Source organism: Heteronotia binoei, chromosome 1 (assembly GCF_032191835.1).
Source record: "Heteronotia binoei isolate CCM8104 ecotype False Entrance Well chromosome 1, APGP_CSIRO_Hbin_v1, whole genome shotgun sequence".
In the NCBI taxonomy this organism is placed as follows: Eukaryota; Metazoa; Chordata; class Lepidosauria; order Squamata; family Gekkonidae; genus Heteronotia; species Heteronotia binoei.
In genome coordinates, this window is record NC_083223.1 from 134,001,486 (window position 1) to 134,020,353 (window position 18,868).

Consider the following 18,868-nt stretch of genomic DNA (forward strand, 5'->3'; position numbering starts at 1 on the left):
CACTATGTCCTTGGTTGAGCATTACACGCTTCTAGTAGTAATCTGCTTGTGATCCCTGGCCCTAAAGAGGCCCAGCTGTCCTCAACTAGGGCCAGGACTTTTTCTGTCCTGGCCTCAGCCAGGTGGAACTCTCTGCCAGATGACATCAGGCCCTGTCGGACCTTATGAAATTCTGCAGTGCCTGTAAGGCAGAGATGTTCCACCAGGCTTTTGACTGAGGACAGCAGTGGCTGGCACCTTTCCTTCCCTTTTTGTCCACCCCCTTCAGAAATATTCCTCCCCCTGAATGCTTTGATAGTTAGGAAGGAGAAAACAAATGGGACACCATCATGGGTTTTTAGAGTTTTATTGGCTCAACTTCTTGAAATGTTTTAATTGGAACTTTATTGATTTGCATTGTTTTACCTTTTGTACATCACCCAGATCCTGGCCTTGGCTGGGATGGGTGATTAAACAAGTCCAATAAATAATAATAGTAATAACTAGAATAATAAGCTACAGACTTAATAGGAAGCATTTTTACTACTTAATAGGAAACATGTTATTTCAACATCCATGAAAAAACTGCCTATGCTTTTATTTGCTCCTGACAACCAATAATCATGATTTCTACGTCACAATGGAACATCTTCACAATTAACCTGGAAAAAATGTTGGTGAGAAGTTTCAGTTGCAAAACTGATTCTCACCAACATTTAGCTCAGTACCATGAATACTACAAACAACTGAAATTTCCCCCCTCTCTTTAAAATGTCTAAGGACTTCACTTAATGGATGCTTCTGCCATTGCAGCTTTCAGTTTCATATGTTCCTAATCAATAAAGTAATAAGAAAAACATTTACACTTTCATTGAAATAAAAGGGAGGATATATGATAGAATGCATGAAATGAAGAACTCACTGAAGAGTTTTTATAAATTAAAAATTATGTCATTAGAATGTATTGAAAATAGTTGCTCAGTCTTCTTCAATGCTTACTTCCTTCTGTCATTCCTATAATATTTTGTGATCTTTAGGAAGCAGCGGAAGATGGTTTTATTTAGCATTGGAATGGATTAAAAAAGTCCTAAAGTGTGGTTTAAAATTTTGGTTTTATGTATTCTATTTTATGTTTTTTGTTTATATTGTAAACTGCACTGAGCTCCATAAAGGAAAAGGCAGCTGACAATTGTGTTAAATAAACAAATGTGTATGGCATGTTATTCCAATTTTATATACTCAATAATTCTTGATAAATTCTGTACCTCCACTTTCAGCAGAGGAAGGTCATGATTTTTTTTCCCTACTGGAGTAGGAGTCGCAGCAAAGTAATGTTCACATGAAAAGAGTTAGTAGCTTAATTAACTTCTTTTTAATTGTCTATGAACATGTATTAAGTAAAAATGCAGAGCTGAAATTTTCCCACACCCTAGGCTTGCCAATCCCCAGGTCCCAGCGAGGATCTTCCGCTTTCCCAGGCTCCTTCCCATTCCCAGTCAGCTGGCCAGCGGGGGAAAGCCCCGCCCCCACAGCCACCATGTGACTTTCCACCTCCGGAGGCTTCAGTCTCCAATTGAAAGGCTTCCTCTTGGGATGGTGTGTCTGTGTTATTTTGAAGAAGTTGGCAGCAACTCATGAGTAGAGAGGCCAATCCCTCGCCTCAGAGTCGCCAGAAACGGGGTGGGGGGGGGAAATGTCTGCTGGGCACTTCATTATTCCCTATGTGGAGATCGATTCTCATAGGGTATAATGGGGAATTGATCTGGAGGTATTGGGGGCTCGGGGGGGGGCTGTTTTTTGAGGTAGAGGCACTAAATTTTCAGTTTAGCATCTAGTGCCCCTCCTCAAAATACCCACCAAGTTTCAAAATGATTCTAATTCTATGAGCCCCAAAAGAAGGTGCCCCTCTACTTCATTATTTCCTATGGAAGGAAGGCATTTAAAAAGGTGTGCTGTCGCTTTAAGTGTGATGGCCAAAACTCCCTTGGAGTTCAGTTATGCTTGTCACACCGTTGCTCCTGGCTCTGCCCCCAATGTCTCCTGGCTCCACCCCCAAAGTCCCCAGATATTTCTTGAATTGGACTTGGCAACCCTACCAGACACATAGAAGGAAGGAGGTATTAACATATGTCTGTCTAGAGTTACAGTCATTATTACTGTTTTGTGGTGATGGTTGTTCTACAGCTTGCATTGATCCTAGTAGTCTGGTTACATCCATTTTCAATTATTACATTTTATGTGGGTTTGCATTTGAAGACTTTTTAAAATTTCAGTTGGTTTAGAATGCAGTCACAAGACAGCTCACTATGCATGTAACTTGCCAATACTTGGAAGAATTTAATTCGCTTCAAAATCATTGCTGGGTATATTTTAAAGAGCTGTTTTTTATCTTTAACCACTTGAGAACAGAGTACCACAAAGACTAGCTACATCCATATGAACCTATTTGACCATTAAGATCAAGATCTTTGACAGAGGATGCAAAATGGACATTTACCAGTGACAAGATTCTGGGATTTCCTCCATGCGTCTGCTTATGTGACACCTTTTTTTTTTTCCTAGCAATTACATGAAGATGCATTTTTAAAAAAGTTTCCTTACCCTTTTGGAATATTTGGTTTTTATCTCCTGATATTTTCACCCTTATCATGGTATTGTGTTGGTGTTGGTTTAGTTCTGGTTTATATTTTGACAAGTTAATGGTTTTGCTGTAAATTAGAATGTCCTGATTTTACTGTACTGTTATTGATTGTTGTAAATCTTCTTGGAAATTGTTGCTTTACTGTAAAGTAAACAGGTTTCAAAAAGCTCATTGATTCATTATCTTCCTTCCTCCATTTTATTTTTTAAATCACGTTTTGCCATTAGTAATTTCCTTGATTTTATTTTATATTACTTGCTGAGTTAGTCGTTTTACCTTGGCAGATTCATACTTAAACTTTGTTTTGCCAACATGTAACTCTAAGGTTTATAACCAGGTTTTTGTTTTTTTGGAGCAGGAACACAGAGGAATGTAGTTCCTGCTGGCTTGGCATCAGGGGGTGTGGCCTGACATGCAAATGAGTTCCTGCTGGGCTTTTTTCTACAAAAAAGCCTTGTGTGAAACAATGGTGACATCAGGGGATGGTGGCCTAATACACAAATAAGTTCCTGCTGGGCTTTTTCTACAAAAAAAGTCCTGGTTATAACTAACAGTTAATGAAAAGGTATCACTTGGCAAATTTCTATTTTTGGTGCACTGTGCTGTAAGTTGAAATATCAAGCAATTCCAAGATACATTTATGTGGATAAATGCACCATTTATGATCAGTTATATAGAAATGCACACAGATACTCTAGCTCAGGGGTGGCCAATGGTAGCTCTCCAGATGTTTTTTGCCTACAACTCCCATCAGCCCTGGCCAGCATGGCCAATGGCTGGGGCTGATGGGAGTTGTAGGCAAAAAAACATCTGGAGAGCTACCGTTGGCCACTCCTGCTCTAGCTACATAGAATTAACTGGGGTTGAATGTATTGCAGCTACTGAAACAAATGCTCATGTTTAAACAAAAGTGATGGAATGAAAAAAAAAACTCTGAGCAACATAAAAATGTGACAATTAATACAGGAACCACAAAAACAAAGGAATATATTAATTTTCTCTTTCCAGCAATCTAATGGCATGACTAAACAGATAGATAGAAATGAAATGTTTCATGTTAGCACAATGTATGTTTTCTCAAGATCCTCTGTATGGTTATTAAATTTCAAGCATGCGTACTTTCTCTCATGAATATCATATATTACATATATGGTAAAGTTGTGTGTGATATTAATATCCGTCATTATAAAGACATGCCCATGTCAATAACTACTAACTTCATAATTATTGCATGTTGTATAAGGAATAAGCTTGTATCTCTGATCATGAGAAAACACTGTCAAATCTTAAGATGAGAGAAATCAGACACTGTGCACTGAGAAGCACACACCTTTACAGATATCACAGCAGAATGAATGCCAAGTAGGATACCTGGTTAACAGAAGCATCTGTATTAGCCACAGGTGAAGGAGAGCGACAGGCAGGTGGAGAAGAAATTTCACTGTTGGTTCCCTCTTCCCCAGACTCTTCAGTAACAGGGGACAGAAGTGTGTGACAGCGACCAGCAGTCATCTGCCATAGGAAATGCAATCCCAAAGGACAGGAAGGTCATTCAGATGCCATAAGGCATTTTATTTAATGCAATCCTAAAAAAACCAGTCTATTCTTCATTTGAAAACCTGGACCACAACATTCTTGGGCCAAGATACTTGTGCTACTGGAGTTCCATGATTGGAACGCTCTAAAAAACACCTACAGAGGGTGTGTGTGTTGTTAGAGCTATATACTTCAAAAATGTCTTTTTAGTTTCATTTTATTATTTCTGAAAGGACATTACTGAAATGATTATTTCTGAAATTTTGGGAGCATACACATCATTTCCAAAATCTGTTTCAGGAAATTTATTCCAGTTCAAGAATTATGAGTACTGGTAAACAATGGGTTTATTAGTGGTAGATCTGGTTTCTGGACTTGCACCCACTGAAAACAGTGGAAGTAGTTTTGGCCTCTGGAGTGTGGACACCAGGTCTCTCACCCATTAAATACAGCCAGAATAATCTGGAAAAAGACCTGACATTTCAGGGGTACCCTACTTCATTTTGGTTATTTCCAATCTGGAATAAGACAAGGAATTTCTGGCACTGTTTTGGATCAAAAATATCTGTATGCACATCTATAATAGATGGACCTGATGTTGATTAGATCATGACACTGGAGAACAGGGTTTTTTTTTGTTTTCATTTTCCTAAAAAAACAAAACAAAAACTTTTCCTTCCTGACTGAAAAATGTCCAGGCTGCTTATAGCTCAGAAAGGGGAAAGGACAGGGTATGAGTAACTGTCTTTTTTTCTTCTATCACGACAAGTCTAAATATATACAAACCATGAGAATGAATGAAAATAACATAGGAAATAATCAACAACGTGCATTCAAAAATGACTGGGACATACAAGCAGAAAAGCATTTAGCTTTTCTCTTCATAATGGATACTTGACTAAAGTTGCAAATGTACATGCCTAAGTATTCAATGCAAAAGAAAATAATAAATCATCCACATTTTTCTAAAGCTTTTAAACCATTATTTATTCCAGTAATACTTCCACTGAGTTAAAATACATATTTATTTTTAATTTCTCCCACTCAGCTCTGTACTTAAGCATCTAGCCCATACACATAAGATAGCTGCAAAAAGAAAAAAAAGATAAAGAACACAAACTCCAACTGACTATAAGCTTATATTGTTTTAAATGAGACAAATTGTTATTCCAAGTGAAATAGCTGAAGTGACCAGACTTGCCCAAGGACTTTCAAAGATAAGAAACAGGTTTACTTTGTCTTGCTCTCTTCATAAATAATGGCTTGTTTGCAAAGCTGACATGCTAAATATGGGCTTCAGTGTTTTCTAATCTGCAACACCCAGACATCTCATTAAAGTACAGAAACAACATGGGCTGAGGCAGCAGTCTGCATAATAGAGTAGGAAAGATGACTGCAAATGACATCTGCCTCAGCCACATTACACATTCATTGCTTACCATAACAACAGAGGGGTGAGTTGAGTGTGCTGGAAGGAGTTCTTCTGAATCCAGCTCCTCCATTCCTTCTGAAAGTCCTTCCACTTCTGACACTGTCAGAAGCATAGTAGCATGCTTTGCTTTCATTGTTAGCATCTTGCACTTTGAATTCAGGGATGCTATTTGTTCCTGATAGCCTTTGATCTTCTGCGCCAACTCCTGAGGAAACATTTTTTCCTGTGAGACTTGGATGCAGCAAAAAACCTAGTAGCAATTCTGTTTCCGTTAGAGAGGCTGACTTGCTTCTTTTTAAGGTCAGCCAATAAAATCACAGCTCTCTGTTTCAGAAGCCCTACATCAGCAGCAGCAGTAGCTGAGCAGCAGGATGCTGACGGTGGTGGAAAGCACAAGTCAGGCTGCATCTCACTACACTGCTAACCACTGAATAGAGAGAGCTATGCAGTGGAACCGGAAAAGCACTAGTAAAGTTTCTCTACCTGGAACAGATAGGAGGAGCATAGAATCATAGAGTTGGATAGCATCTGGCTATCGTTTTTCATGGTAAGCATATTTTGCATGGAATCCTTTCATTTAAAACAAAAGAGGAAAGAATTGCTCTCTTTCTCCACACTCATACTAAAACAAGCTGAAAGTATCCAGATAGTGCATGCCAGGGGGATGAGGTCATACGATGACCTGAAGTACAAAAACAAAAAAGCAATGCACCATTCTCACAAGTGGAATGCAATGAACAGAACACACAGCAATGCACAAGATTGTGATGAACATATGAAGCTGCCTTACACTGAATCAGACCCTCAGTCCATCAAAGTCAGTATTGTCTACTCAGACTGGCAGTGGCTCTCCAGAGTCTCAAGCTGAGGTTTTTCATGCCTATTTGCCTGGACCCTTTTTAGTTAGAGATGCTGGGGATTGAACCTGGGACCTTCTGCTTACCAAGCAGATGCTCTACCACTGAGCCATTGTCCCTCCCCTATATGTGTGCTGTACCTTTCCTTTTGCTTTGTTCTAAAACACTAACATTAGTAGCAGATATGGCAACATATTTGGCATATTAATGTTATTTCACAGGGCATTCATTTTTCCCTTATATTTTTATATTGTATCTTTAAAAGTCTCGACTTAGGTAAAACATACACACCCACACACTAATTTAGTTTTAGTACTAAACTTCCAGTTCTAAGACCTGCTGCCACAGCAAATATATTTTTAGGATTTTAGGCTCACTTCCTGCTGCTTGAGTGGGCCTCACAAATCATATTAACCTAGCATGACAATGGAATGCCACGGGAGCATGATGACAGACAGATATGGCAGCACAAATATTTTGTTAGGGTTGTAATAAGCCCAGGGCTTTTTTTGAGCAGGAACACGCAGGAAAACAGTTCGGATTGGCTTGGTGCTAGAGGGTGTGGCCTGATATGCAAATGAGGACCTGCTGAGCTTTTTCAACAAAAAGCCCTATGTGAAACAATGGTGACACCAGGGGGTGTGGCCTAATATGCAAATGAGTTCCTGCTGGGCTTTTTCTACAAAGAAAGCCCTGAATAAACCTATGTACTGTTGGAATATTATTGTATTATGAGAGCTGTATAGAAACCGAAGGTAAATTTAGCTTTTACCTGTAATCCACTTACAGAAAAGTACGGTTGCCAGCTCTGGGTAGGGAAACACCTGGAGAATTTGGGGGTGGAGCCTGGAGATGGTGTGGCTTGGGGACAGGGACCCCAGCATGGTACAATGCCCTAAACTCAGGCCTGTAGCCAGGAATTTTTTGGTGAGGTACCGGGATTCCAAATAAAATAAAAATGTAATTTAATTAAATTAACAGAGTGGTGGAGCAGCAGAGGGGAGGAAGAGGGAGACAGGTGGCCAATGCCTCTGCCTAGGAGACTGCGATCCTTCCCTTGCCACGAAAGGTTGGCTCCCTGGTCCAGAGTGGGAGTGCCTGCTCTTCTCCACCGTGCCCAGAGCAAGGAAATGGACTATGATTGCATGGCAGTAACTTGCTGGCCAGCCACAGCCCCCACTCATCTTGCCATCGGGCTGACCTTCCAACCCCTATTGTCTCAGCCCTGGAAGAGAAAGTGCATTCCCTTGGGAGGGACTGAGTCCCCCCACCAGCCCTGTACCCACGCCTGGGTCCATTGCCACCTGATACTATATTGTCACCTGTGCTGGGTTCTTTGGCCATTTTAGGCACTTGGCTGGCTGGAAGAGTGGTCAGGTGCCTGCCTCTGGAGTGCAAATGGGGAATACATGCTTGGCAAGCAAGAGCTTCCAAAGCAGCCAGGAAGCATCTCTATATTCTAACGATGATTTGAGGCTTGTCACTCCTCTTCATTAAATGCTGCAGTTATTCAGCAAACTGGAAACAGTGGTTGGATCATTTACACCTGGTAATTACAGATCTATTCTTCTAGCTGTTTATGAGAAATACTTATTCTGCTCCTCCCTCACTGTCATTATCCTTGTAAAACCAGGAATTTTTTTGGGGGGGGGGGGGTTGCAATAGGGGCAGCACCCCTCATGCTGGCTATGGCCCTACATAAATTCCACCCTCCAAAGCATCCATTTTATTCAGGGGAACTGATCTCTGTCATCTGGAGATCACTTGTAAAAATGGGAGATATCCAGGCCCTACCTGTAGGTTGGCAACTCCACATGTGAAAGTAGTTTAAAACAGTTGCAACCTCCAAAACACTCTTACCTCAGAGACAGACACATCTCCAACTCTTCTCTGCATCCTCTCTGTCAACCGCCCTCCCAAAAGGTGTCACTGGCAAAAGACCTCTGCCACCTGATCAACAGTCCACACAGATGGCCTTCCAACACACACAGCTTCCGAAGGCTGCAGAAATAGCCAGGGTGCTGCTGCCACCATAATGTGACTAGGTGGCAAGATCTGACCCCACTGGAAGTGTTCCCCAAAGGCCATGGCTGCCACCTCTTTTCTGTCACTTCCTCCCTCATCCCTGCCCCTAGCCAGAGGCTGTTGCTAGGCAATCAAGGATGCTTCTTTCAGTAAAGGGAGGGGCCTCAAGTGAATAGAATGGCATAGAGTCCACCCTCCAAAGCAGTTATTTTCTCCAGGATGGGGAAAGAGATCTGTTGTCCGGAGTTCAGTTGTGATCCCAGGAGATCGTTAGGCTCCACCTGGAAGTTGGCCACCCTAGGCCTGGCAGCACCCTCTGGGTGACTTGATGCCACCTGGTTGGCATGACTTAACTTGGCCTGGCTGCTTGCTCCTGTTCAGCAGGACAGCCAGTGTAACTTCGCAGTTGCCAACTCCAGGTTGGGAAATTCCTGGAGACTTTAGGGGTGGAGCCTAGAGAGGGTGAGTTTGAGGAGGGGTGGGACCTCAGACAAGTACAATGCTATAGACTCCACCCTTTAAACCAGCCATTTCTTCATGAGGAACCACTGTTGCTAATCTCCAGATCAGTCAGAATTACAACTCCTCTTCAAATGACAGATCAGCTTTACTGGGGAAAATACAATATAAATAATTGGTACCAGCGTGTAAATAGGAAAATAATCAAATCACCGGTCAACAATAAATATTCACACTCTCATTGTGTGTACATGCTATTGATTTAGAGCAAATGTAAGACATAATGAAAAACAAAAGAATAATAAGGTATTTGTACTCCCCCAAATTATACATGTTTCTACATAACCAGTTTTAAGGTTTTAACTGTTTAATATTTAAACAGTTTAAATATTTAAACTATTTAAATATTTAATTGTTTTATACTTGAAATTGTTTAAATTTTATGTTTGATTAATTGTTGGAAGCCGCCCTGAGCCATTTGTGGGAAGGGCGGGATACAAATCTCGAATAAATAAATAAATAAATAAGAACCAGCCCTAACCAAGTCCATAAGTAAGTGTTTAAGGGTGGAGTCCTTAAACGTTCCGCTGTGACGTTGCAATAGAGAGAAAAAAGAGGGACCGTATAGAAAGGAGTCCTCACGGTTTCGCCCGTCTCACACTTCGTCAGCCTCTTTTCTCAGTGTTTTTCAGAGCCACAGTAATTATGTTACAGACACGGATCAACCCATGCTCTAAACCTTTGCTGCCAGTTTAGCAGAGGTTTAGCAATGTACACATATTTATTGTTGACCGATGATTTTACTGGGGAAAATGGCTGCTTTGTAGGCAGTGGTGGCTCTAGGATGCTGATGCCTGGCTGGTGCCCTAGGCAAGGCACCCTGCCCCTGCCCTGGTGAGGGCGAGCGCAGCGGCTGCTTGTCATAACGGCTGTGCCTTACAGCACCTTAGAGCTCCACTTCCCACCTCTGATGCACAAGGTGGAGCGATGGCAGCCTGGCACTGCGTTCTGAGGCAAAGGTGTCCTGCTGTGCTGCAGCTGAGTCCAGCTGTTTCCCTTGCTGTAGAGGCAAGGGTGGATGAGAGGGCCCTAAATGGCACCCCTCAGGGCCACACCCCAGGCAGCCATCTAGGGCTGCCTAGTGGATGAGCTGCCTGTTTTCAGGGTGGACTCTGTGTAATTATACCCTACTAAGGTTGCTTCCTTGCTGTCTTCCCACCCACCCAAGTGAAGGCATTCACTCCCCTCCCCGCCTCCAGGGGAGTTGATGTCTGTCATCTGGAGAGCTCCTGCTTTGGTCCCTATTGTGAAGAAAGTCTGTACTTTTCCTAGGTAGAGGCCGCAGGGAGAGGGAAGAGATGAAAAGCTGAAGTCAGAGTAATTCTCCTACTCTATGGTGTACCATAACACAAACAAGCCAGGCAAAACCCCCAAACAAATCCAGATCATGCCACAAGCTCACACTGATGCTAAATTTCACAAGGCTGAATATGACAGGAAAAGGTGGAAAGCATGCACTGCAAACAAAAGGAATGCTGAGCTTCAGCATCTATGTGACTGTCGTCATGCCCCCGCCCCCCCCATCCCCCTGCCTCTCATAATTATTCTTTTGATTGGCATGACTTAACTAGACCTGGATGCTTGCTCCTGTCTAGCAGCAGCCCCCTTATGACAACCAGTGTTGCCAACTCCAGGTTAAGAAATTCCAGGAGAACTGAGGGATGGAGCCTGGAGAGGGTGAGGTTTGAGGAGGAGTGGGTCCTCAGACAATTACAATGCCATAGACTCCACCCTCCAAACCAGCCATTTCCTCCCAGGGAACCATTGTTGCCTATCTCCAGATCACTGCTGGAGATCACTCAGAAGGTATTGGATTTATATTCTGTCCTCCACTCTGAGTCTCAGAGTGGCTCACAATCTCCTTTATCTTCGTCTCCCACAACAGACACCCTGTGAGGTGGGTGGGGCTGAGAGGACTCTCACAGCAGCTGCCCTTTTAAGGACAACCTCTGCCAGAGCTATGGCTGACCCAAGGCCACTCCAGCAGGTGCAAATGGAGGAGTGGAGAATCAAACCCGGTTCTCTCAAATAAGAGTCTGCACACTTAACCACTACACCAAACTGGCTCAGAATTACAACTGCTCTCCAGATGACAGACATCAGCTCCCCTGGAGGTGTGGGGGGAGTGAATGCCTTCACTTGGGAAGACAGCAAGGGTGGGGGCACTCACACAGAACCTCTTTCTAGGGCCCATTGTATTTTCTCTCACAACAGGCATTATTCCTATTATGTAAATAAAGTTATAAACCCTGTCCACACCTCAGATCAGAGCAGAACACACACCTTACCTTCATGGACTGCAGTTGGTGTTACCCTGATCCAAACTTTTAGATCATTTTAACAAAAGATCTATGCTATAAAATTTTAAATGGATGTTGTTTCGTTTAGACAAAATAATATGGGACAATGTATGTAAAGAAAGCATTGTAGAATTGTAAGCCGCCCTGAGCCTGCCTTGGCGGGGAGGGCGGGGTATAAATAAAATTTTATTATTATTATTATTATTATTATTATTATTAAAGACTTCCCTCTGGTTCATTCTAAAGCCCTCTTTGTATTCCACACAGAAGAGAAATCCCCAGTAGAGAGGCCTTGAATGGAATGCAAATGAGGCTTCAGGACAAACAAGTAAAAGCCTTTACATATACCTGGATTCTTGTGGAAGCAACCACGGAGACAGGAGTGTTCATGCAAGTATGGGCTAACTATGAGGAGGACATTAGACAAAGATGAGAGTGCTCTAGTAACACCTGGAACTTTTCATCTCATTTGATTTTAGCCACGAACTATGTACAAAGATAAATATTTCAGTGCTTCACCACAATGCTTTTTAGAAATATTAACTCAGTGTTTTAAAAAATCATGGGTGGACGTGAACACTTTTGCCAGAGCTATTGTTTCAGTCCCTGTAGAAACTCATAAACAGAACAGCAGCATGCTGAATTTATGATTTAAAAGCAAATGAACAAATTTACTACCGATATAACTATTTTCCATTTTCTTTTGATGTTCGATTAGATTTTTAGCCCTCATATAAAGGAGGCAGGAGGAATGTTATTTTAGATTTTTTAAAAAAGAATTAGGTGCCAATCATGTGCAATGCAAATAAACGAAGTATAAAATCAATGTTTAAAACTTGAATTGGAGTGAAAGCCTAAAGGCACATGTAGTATCACAATCTGATAAACTGAGGAAACCAGTTGCTCAGCATTTCAGTGGCAACATCCTTCACCTGTGAGATAAGCAGTCGATTTAGTGAACCACCCTGATAGCCTTAAGGGCTGAGCAGCTTCGCTTTCAAACTGTATATTGGGAATCTTGCCTGATTGCCTTGCTAATTATACACTTCTTCAGATCTCAGACAGATTCAGAAAGATACACTGGAGATGTGAATAAATTAGCAATTTAATTAAGTCAAGGTGTTGTTCATTGACATAAGATCCTGACACGAATGGACATAGGTGGCTCATTTGATATATTAACTTGAGTAAGGAATACTACAGCTCATTTCAAGCACCATACCTGAAATCAGGGACCAGAATGTATATTTAATTTCAGCCCAGGCAATTCTGGTTGCGTAACTCCTTTACTACCGAGTAATATTTGCATGTTTATAGACAGGACTTAGTATAATAACCAAATAAAAAAAGAATCTAAGATACTTAGTAATTAGCTTGCAAAGGCACTATAAGACTGATTAAGTTCATAATGTTAACTGTCATTGATGACATAATTTTCAGTTTGATAGGTCACCCAGGAGAAGACATCTGTGAAGGAGTCCCTGGAAGCAATGGCTGTGGTGGGGGGGAGCCAATGCAGTGGGCAGACTTAATGCTTTTGGAGAGGAGTGGGGTTTTGGGGGGTATGTCTATTGGGCATACTAGCAGCCAGGAATGACAAATGACTTGCATGGTTTCCATTGTAATACATCAGTACTACATCACTACACATGAAAGTAATGATGAATGCAGAGTGGATTTGTAATAGTCTGTGGGCACTGATTGCTCTGGAACTGGAATGACAGAGTCCAGAATGGAATGATGGTCATTCCAGTACAAGATCACCTTTGCTCCATTGAGGAAGGAATTGAGGGATCTGAGAGTGATGCTGTATGCCCTCACATCTGAGCCCACCCCAGTGGCAGGGGTGGTGCAGGAGCACCCTCAGCAATGTGGCTGGGCTGCTGGGAATTGTAACCTCCATGAGCAAATGTGCAGGATGGAAACAACCTCCCTTCTCCTTCTGCCCTTTGGGGACCCTGTGCTCTGTTGGCATTGAGGCACCTATGAATGCCTGTGCAGTGGACAGCTTCAACCCCTTCCCCACTATCAGGTGTCTGGATCTGCTGACAGGAGTTGGTCCCTTTAAGGGTTTTGATAATGAGCAGAACTCCTGTGGCCCACCCCTCTCTGCCTGAGATGGACATTGGACTCCACCCCCTTGCCACATGGCTCCTGACTGCTTCTGGCAGCCATGTCCATAGTGCCACTGCTTCCATTGACTGCAGCTGCATGGTTGCTATAGATGCTATCCTGGTTACTATCAGAAAATACTGTGAACCCACTGAGTTTCTACTGGCTACTATGTAACTTACTATGGAAATAGACTAGTGCCACTGTAGTGATGCAGCACAGTGCAGGCGCAGCACAGGATTGCTCTGCCCATCACCTAGTGAAGCTGTGATAGTATAACTTTGATGGCATAATTTGCTATTTAGTGGGCATTATTAAAGTTTCCGCATAGCTTTTGAACACTGGCTGAAATCACTGGGACATTCTTTTCAGCAACTGGGATGGAGGCAGTGTCGTGCAGGTGGCAATGCATCTATAGAAAATGACTAGAGTGCATGACACATAGTAGCCCCTTTTGTATTTCCCATGTGCAAGGAGCTGCCTTCCCTTGTAAGTACTTTCAGGCATGGAGAAAGCAAAGAGGACATAGCCTAGAATAGACAATGTGCTGACTGATATCTAGCATTTTCGCTGGGCAATGGGAGAGGAAAATGATTTTCAAGTTCTGCTAGTACAAATACATGTTGCATGTTGCTCAGACTGATTTCAGCAAAATTACCTCATGGCGTGAAATCTGGGCTTGCAATTCCTCTATGTTACTTGTTGCAATGGGCTTGTCCTGGATTTCCCTATGAGCTCTCTCTATCAAGTCTTGTAAATATTTCATCTCCTGTTCATATTGCTCAAACTGTATTACTGCTTCCTACAGAGAAAGAGAAGTAATTATAGTAAAAGCACACAAGAAAAATACCTTTATGCAGCTTTTCCACCCAATCAGGGTCCCCAAGCTGACAAATATGAAAACATTAAAACAATGGAATGATTAAAAATAAAATTTAAAATTATAAAATAATTTAAGAAAAACACATAAACATTAAACACCAGAACCAAAGAGGATGGCCAATAGCTGTTATTGGGGCTATAAGAAGAAGAGTAGGTATTTACACCTGCTTTTCTCTACCTTATGGAGTTCCAAAACTGCTTACAATCACATACCCTTCCTTTTCCCACAACAGGCTACTTGTGAGGCAGCTGGGGTTGAGAGAATTCTGAGAGAACTGTGACTGACTGAAGGTCATCCAGCAAGCTTCATGTGGAGGAGTGGGGAATCAAACTCTGTGTCCAGGAGCAGTGGTATGTCCCTCACACTCACATTCAGAGGGGAAATAAGCTGCCAGTATGGAAGCAAGAGCAAGGAAAGTGGTTGGGAAATAAGGGGAAATGGCTGGCTTGCTGGGGAGGTCATTGATGGCGCACTCCATGCCCAAGATGTCCCCAGATTGGATGAGCAAGAGCATCCCAGACTCACTGCAGAGCTTGGAGGAGAGGAAGGTCAGCAGTGGGCAGGAGGAGATGTTCAGCAGCCATGCCAGCATCCCTTGACACACTTGCAGAAAAGCAGTGCAGGGCAGTAAATCAATGGCTCTTCCCTATGATAGCCCTGCCAGTGCTGAGGTAAGAGAATGGGGATGGAGACAGAAAGACAGTACTGCACTGGACTCAGGGGCTGTCAGTCTCAGAAGTCTCACCCCAGGGAGAGGAGAATTGGCAAGTCTGGTAAGGTTCCACCCAGGAAGGGGGGGATTTAAACAGAAGGCATGAGGAAGTTTGGCTTGCCAGTCGAATCCTCTGGTTTTGCAGGCTCCTCCCTGCTGTCAGCCAGCTGGCTGGTAAGGAGAAGCCCTGCCCCAACAGCCATGATGTGGCTTTCCATCTCAGCAGGTTTAGAAACTTGCAAACTGCTTGTGTTTTGGAAAGTGTGTGTGTGCCTTTAAATCTCAGCAAGACTAAAACTGCAGGGGTGGGGGGGGGCAAGCAGGCCGAGCCATGTGGCTCTTCCTGGTGGGTGTGTGAGAGAAGAAAAGAGAGAGATCAGTCCCTCTATTTGTTTTGCATTCTTTTCAGAAGTCATTTGCATAGTAGAAGGGATAGAAAAGAGTTAACTTGAACCTGATTATTGGATGGAGGAAAACTCCACCCCTTAGACTGCTCTGCTCAGTACTTTCATTTTCCTGTGTTAGTCTGAAGAAGTTGGTTGAAATATAGCAGATTGCTACATCCAGCAACTCCCATGAGTAAATTGCCCCAGTGAGATCACAAAAGTGTGGGCTTGCAAACTGTTTATTTTCACTGTTTTGTGTGTGTGTGTGTGTGTTTACTTTCATTTAGTGGAAGTGCAACTGCTGGGGAACCCTTTGAAGGCAAACCAAGAGAAGGAAATGAAGACTATTCAGGAGAACTAGGGTTGCCAATCCCCAGGTGGGGGCAGGGGATCCTGAAAGCTTCCAGCCTACATGTTGTTGTGTGGTCTGTTGTATGGATTACTGTCCTCGAATCTGATTTGAGATATCTGTAGTTATGATGTTAAATTGGATGTGATTCACATTTTAATGTTGTTCTAATGCTGTAAGCTGCCCTGAGCCCGCTTGCAGGACAGGGCAGGGTATAAATTGAAAAAGTTTTGGTGCCATGACCGAAAAAGCCCTTCCTTAGGTTGCCATCCATCTAGCCTCATATGGCAGGGGCAACTAAAGATGACTGGTATGAATGAGAAATGGGAGGAGGAAAAAAGGGGAAAGGCAGTCATTAAGGTATGTTGGTCCTTAATGCAGGGCTTCAGTTGAGCTTGGAAGCAAACTGGGAACCCCTGCAGACAGAACAGGACTTACATACATACTGTATCTTACATCTAATTCTGAAACTTGCCCCTGTGAGGACTGATGGAATCAGAGAATGGGATCAGGTACAGATACAGCGTATTTGTCTACAGACTTGGGGGACTCCCCAAATTTGCATAAAATTAGAAAAAGGATGTTTTTTTAAAAAATGAATGTCTTAATGAAAATACCAAGATATTTGTGACAATTTTTTTCTAAATAGAAGAGCAGCCACATGAGATAGGAAAATAGGCAGGTGAGGGGGGTGGGGGAAGGAACCGGAGCCACTGCACCAACCAACAGGTGAGACAAGTGGGAACTGCCACTGTGCCCCCTTTGCAGCCAAAGCAGCAGTAAGTCGGGTATGTGGGCAGAATTGCAGAGAGGAGAAGGGGAGACTTGGGAGAATTGTGGGGAATGGGATGTGTGAGTGAGCAAATAGGGCAGCAGTAAGGCACTGATGCCACCAGGATTCTCCCTCCCCTGAGTATTTCTTGTCGGCTCCTGTTTGTTCTTCTCTAAACTTCTCCAAAATAAGGACTATAAATGGTATAATAAGAATAGCAATAAAGAGTAGTAGCAGTAGTAGTAGAAGAAGAACATTGCAGATTTATACCCCGCCCTTCTCTCTGAATCAGAGACTCAGAGCGGCATATAATCTCCTATATCTTCTCCCCCCACAACAGACACCCTGTGAGGTGGGTGGGTGGGGCTGAGAGGGCTCTCCCAGAGCTGCCTTTCAAGGACAACTCCTATGAGAATTATTATTATTATTATTATTATTAATTATTTATTGCACTTGTATCCTGCCCTCCCCAAATGGGGTTAGGGTGGCTAACAGTCACAATTCGATGACAGATTCACATTATACCAATAAAACATTATTAAAACACTGAAACAGTTTAAATACAGTTGAGACGGCGTTCTGTCTGTTTTGGATTAATTTGTGATGATATTGTGGGGTAGATAATACCCACATAGATGTTAAAGGTACTTCCACTTAGTTATTAAAAGCCTGCCTGAACAGATATGTCTTACAGGCCCTGTGGAATTGTGATAAATCCCACAGGGCCCTAATCTCCTCAGGGAGGGCATTCCAGAGGGCAGGCGCAGCCACGGAGAAGGCTCTTGCCCTTGTAGTGGTCATATGGGCATCCTTAAGCCCGGGGATCTTTAACAGATTTAACGAGCTTGATCATAGTGCTTTCTGGGGCTCGTGTGGGGAAAGGCAGTCCTGAAGGTAGACAGGTCCCAAGCCATATAGGGCTTTAAAGGTCATAACCAGCACTTTGAACCGGGCTCGGAACACTACAGGCAACCAATACAGCATCTCCAGTGCAGGTTGGATGTGCACTTGTAAAGGCAGCTCCAATACCAACCTGGCCGCAGCATTCTGCACCAGTTGCAGCTTCCGAGTCAAGGGCAGCCCATGTAGAGGGCGTTACAGTAGTCTATTCTCGAGGTGACTCTTGCGTGAATTACTGTAGCCAAGTCGCTGCATTCCAGGTATGGAGCCAACTGTCTTATCTGCCTAAGATGATAGAATACGGATCTGACAGTGGCTGCCACCTGGGCCTCCATAGTTAATGAAGGCTCCAGGAGAACCCCTAAACTCTTGACCCTTGAAGCTGGTGCTAAAGGCACCCCATCGAAGGTCGGTAAAAATATCACTTTTCTTAGGCCGCCTCGGCTTAGGTACAGAATGTCACGGCTGGGGCCGGGTCAGGCAAGGTCCAGAGGCAGTCCGAGGTCTGTAGCCAGTAAGCAGAAGGGTCCGAGGCGCCAAATCCGAATCAGTGTGCCAGTATCGCAGGTCCGAGGTCCAGAAGCCGAGGTCAGGGAGTCCAGAAGTCAAAAGCCAAAGTCAGGGAGTCAGGAACCAAAGTCAAGCCGGAGTGGATGCTAGGATGTCAGAGAGATGACTAGTTGCTTCCACAAAGCCTCCTCCCAAAGCCCACAGCTATATAGCCCTCTGCTGCCTGTTGCTCATTTGGGCTAATTGCTGTCTCAGAGCAGCAGCCAGGATCCTGCCGAAACTTAAGCATCCTCACACTTAGAAGGGCCAGAATCCTTTCACCACTCAGGGCTCAGGGAGCGTCTTGCTTGTGAGCGTGCCGCCCTCCTCCGATCCCTGAGGTCCTGACGAAGGCGGTCACGCACACGGACCACCCGAGAGGGCGAGGCAGGGGGGCTTGGATCTTCTTCAGCAGGAGGCAGGGGCACTGGTGCAGGTGGCAGGGGCACAGTTCCTTCTGCAGGCTCTGCAGGCTCGGTTTCTTCTGCAGGGTCCCCAGCACCCATGACACTATCCCCCCCCCCAGGGCCCCCCTCCGTCGAGGGGCCTGGGAGGTCGGGGTGGTCGCTGTGGAATCGTTGCACCAAGTCCGGGGCATGAAGATTGTCCACAGGTTCCCAGGACCGGTCTTCTGGGCCGTATCCCTCCCAGTCCACAAGGTACTGGAGGCCTCCACGATGGTACCGGGAGTCCAGAATCTGGCGCACCTCATATTCTTCCTCGTCATCCACCAACACCGGTGGTGGCGGCGGTGGGGAAGGAGGCCGAGCTGGGTCAGGGGGTGCAGCTGGAACAAGGAGGGAGCGATGGAACACAGGGTGAATGCGGAGGTGGGGTGGCAACTGGAGCCTGAAGGCGACGGGGTTTATTTGTTCTACGACGGGGTAGGGTCCAATGAACCGTGCATCCAGCTTGT

The 18,868-nt window shown here is 43.9% G+C and overlaps 1 protein-coding gene across 2 annotated transcripts in view; it reads right to left on the bottom strand.

Moving 5' to 3' along the window:
• Positions 1-18,868, bottom strand: part of SYNE1 (spectrin repeat containing nuclear envelope protein 1) — a 621,543-nt gene that overhangs the window by 195,531 nt on the left and 407,144 nt on the right. Inside the window, exons 88-90 of one of the 2 annotated variants that reach the window (XM_060240915.1) lie at positions 14,060-14,203; positions 5,596-5,793; positions 3,992-4,132 (exon numbers count right to left, since the gene is read on the bottom strand). In XM_060240915.1, the coding sequence (XP_060096898.1) occupies positions 3,992-4,132; positions 5,596-5,793; positions 14,060-14,203 (483 nt within the window). The remainder of the gene's footprint in view (positions 1-3,991; positions 4,133-5,595; positions 5,794-14,059; positions 14,204-18,868) is intronic. The other variant, XM_060240910.1, reaches the window with a different exon arrangement.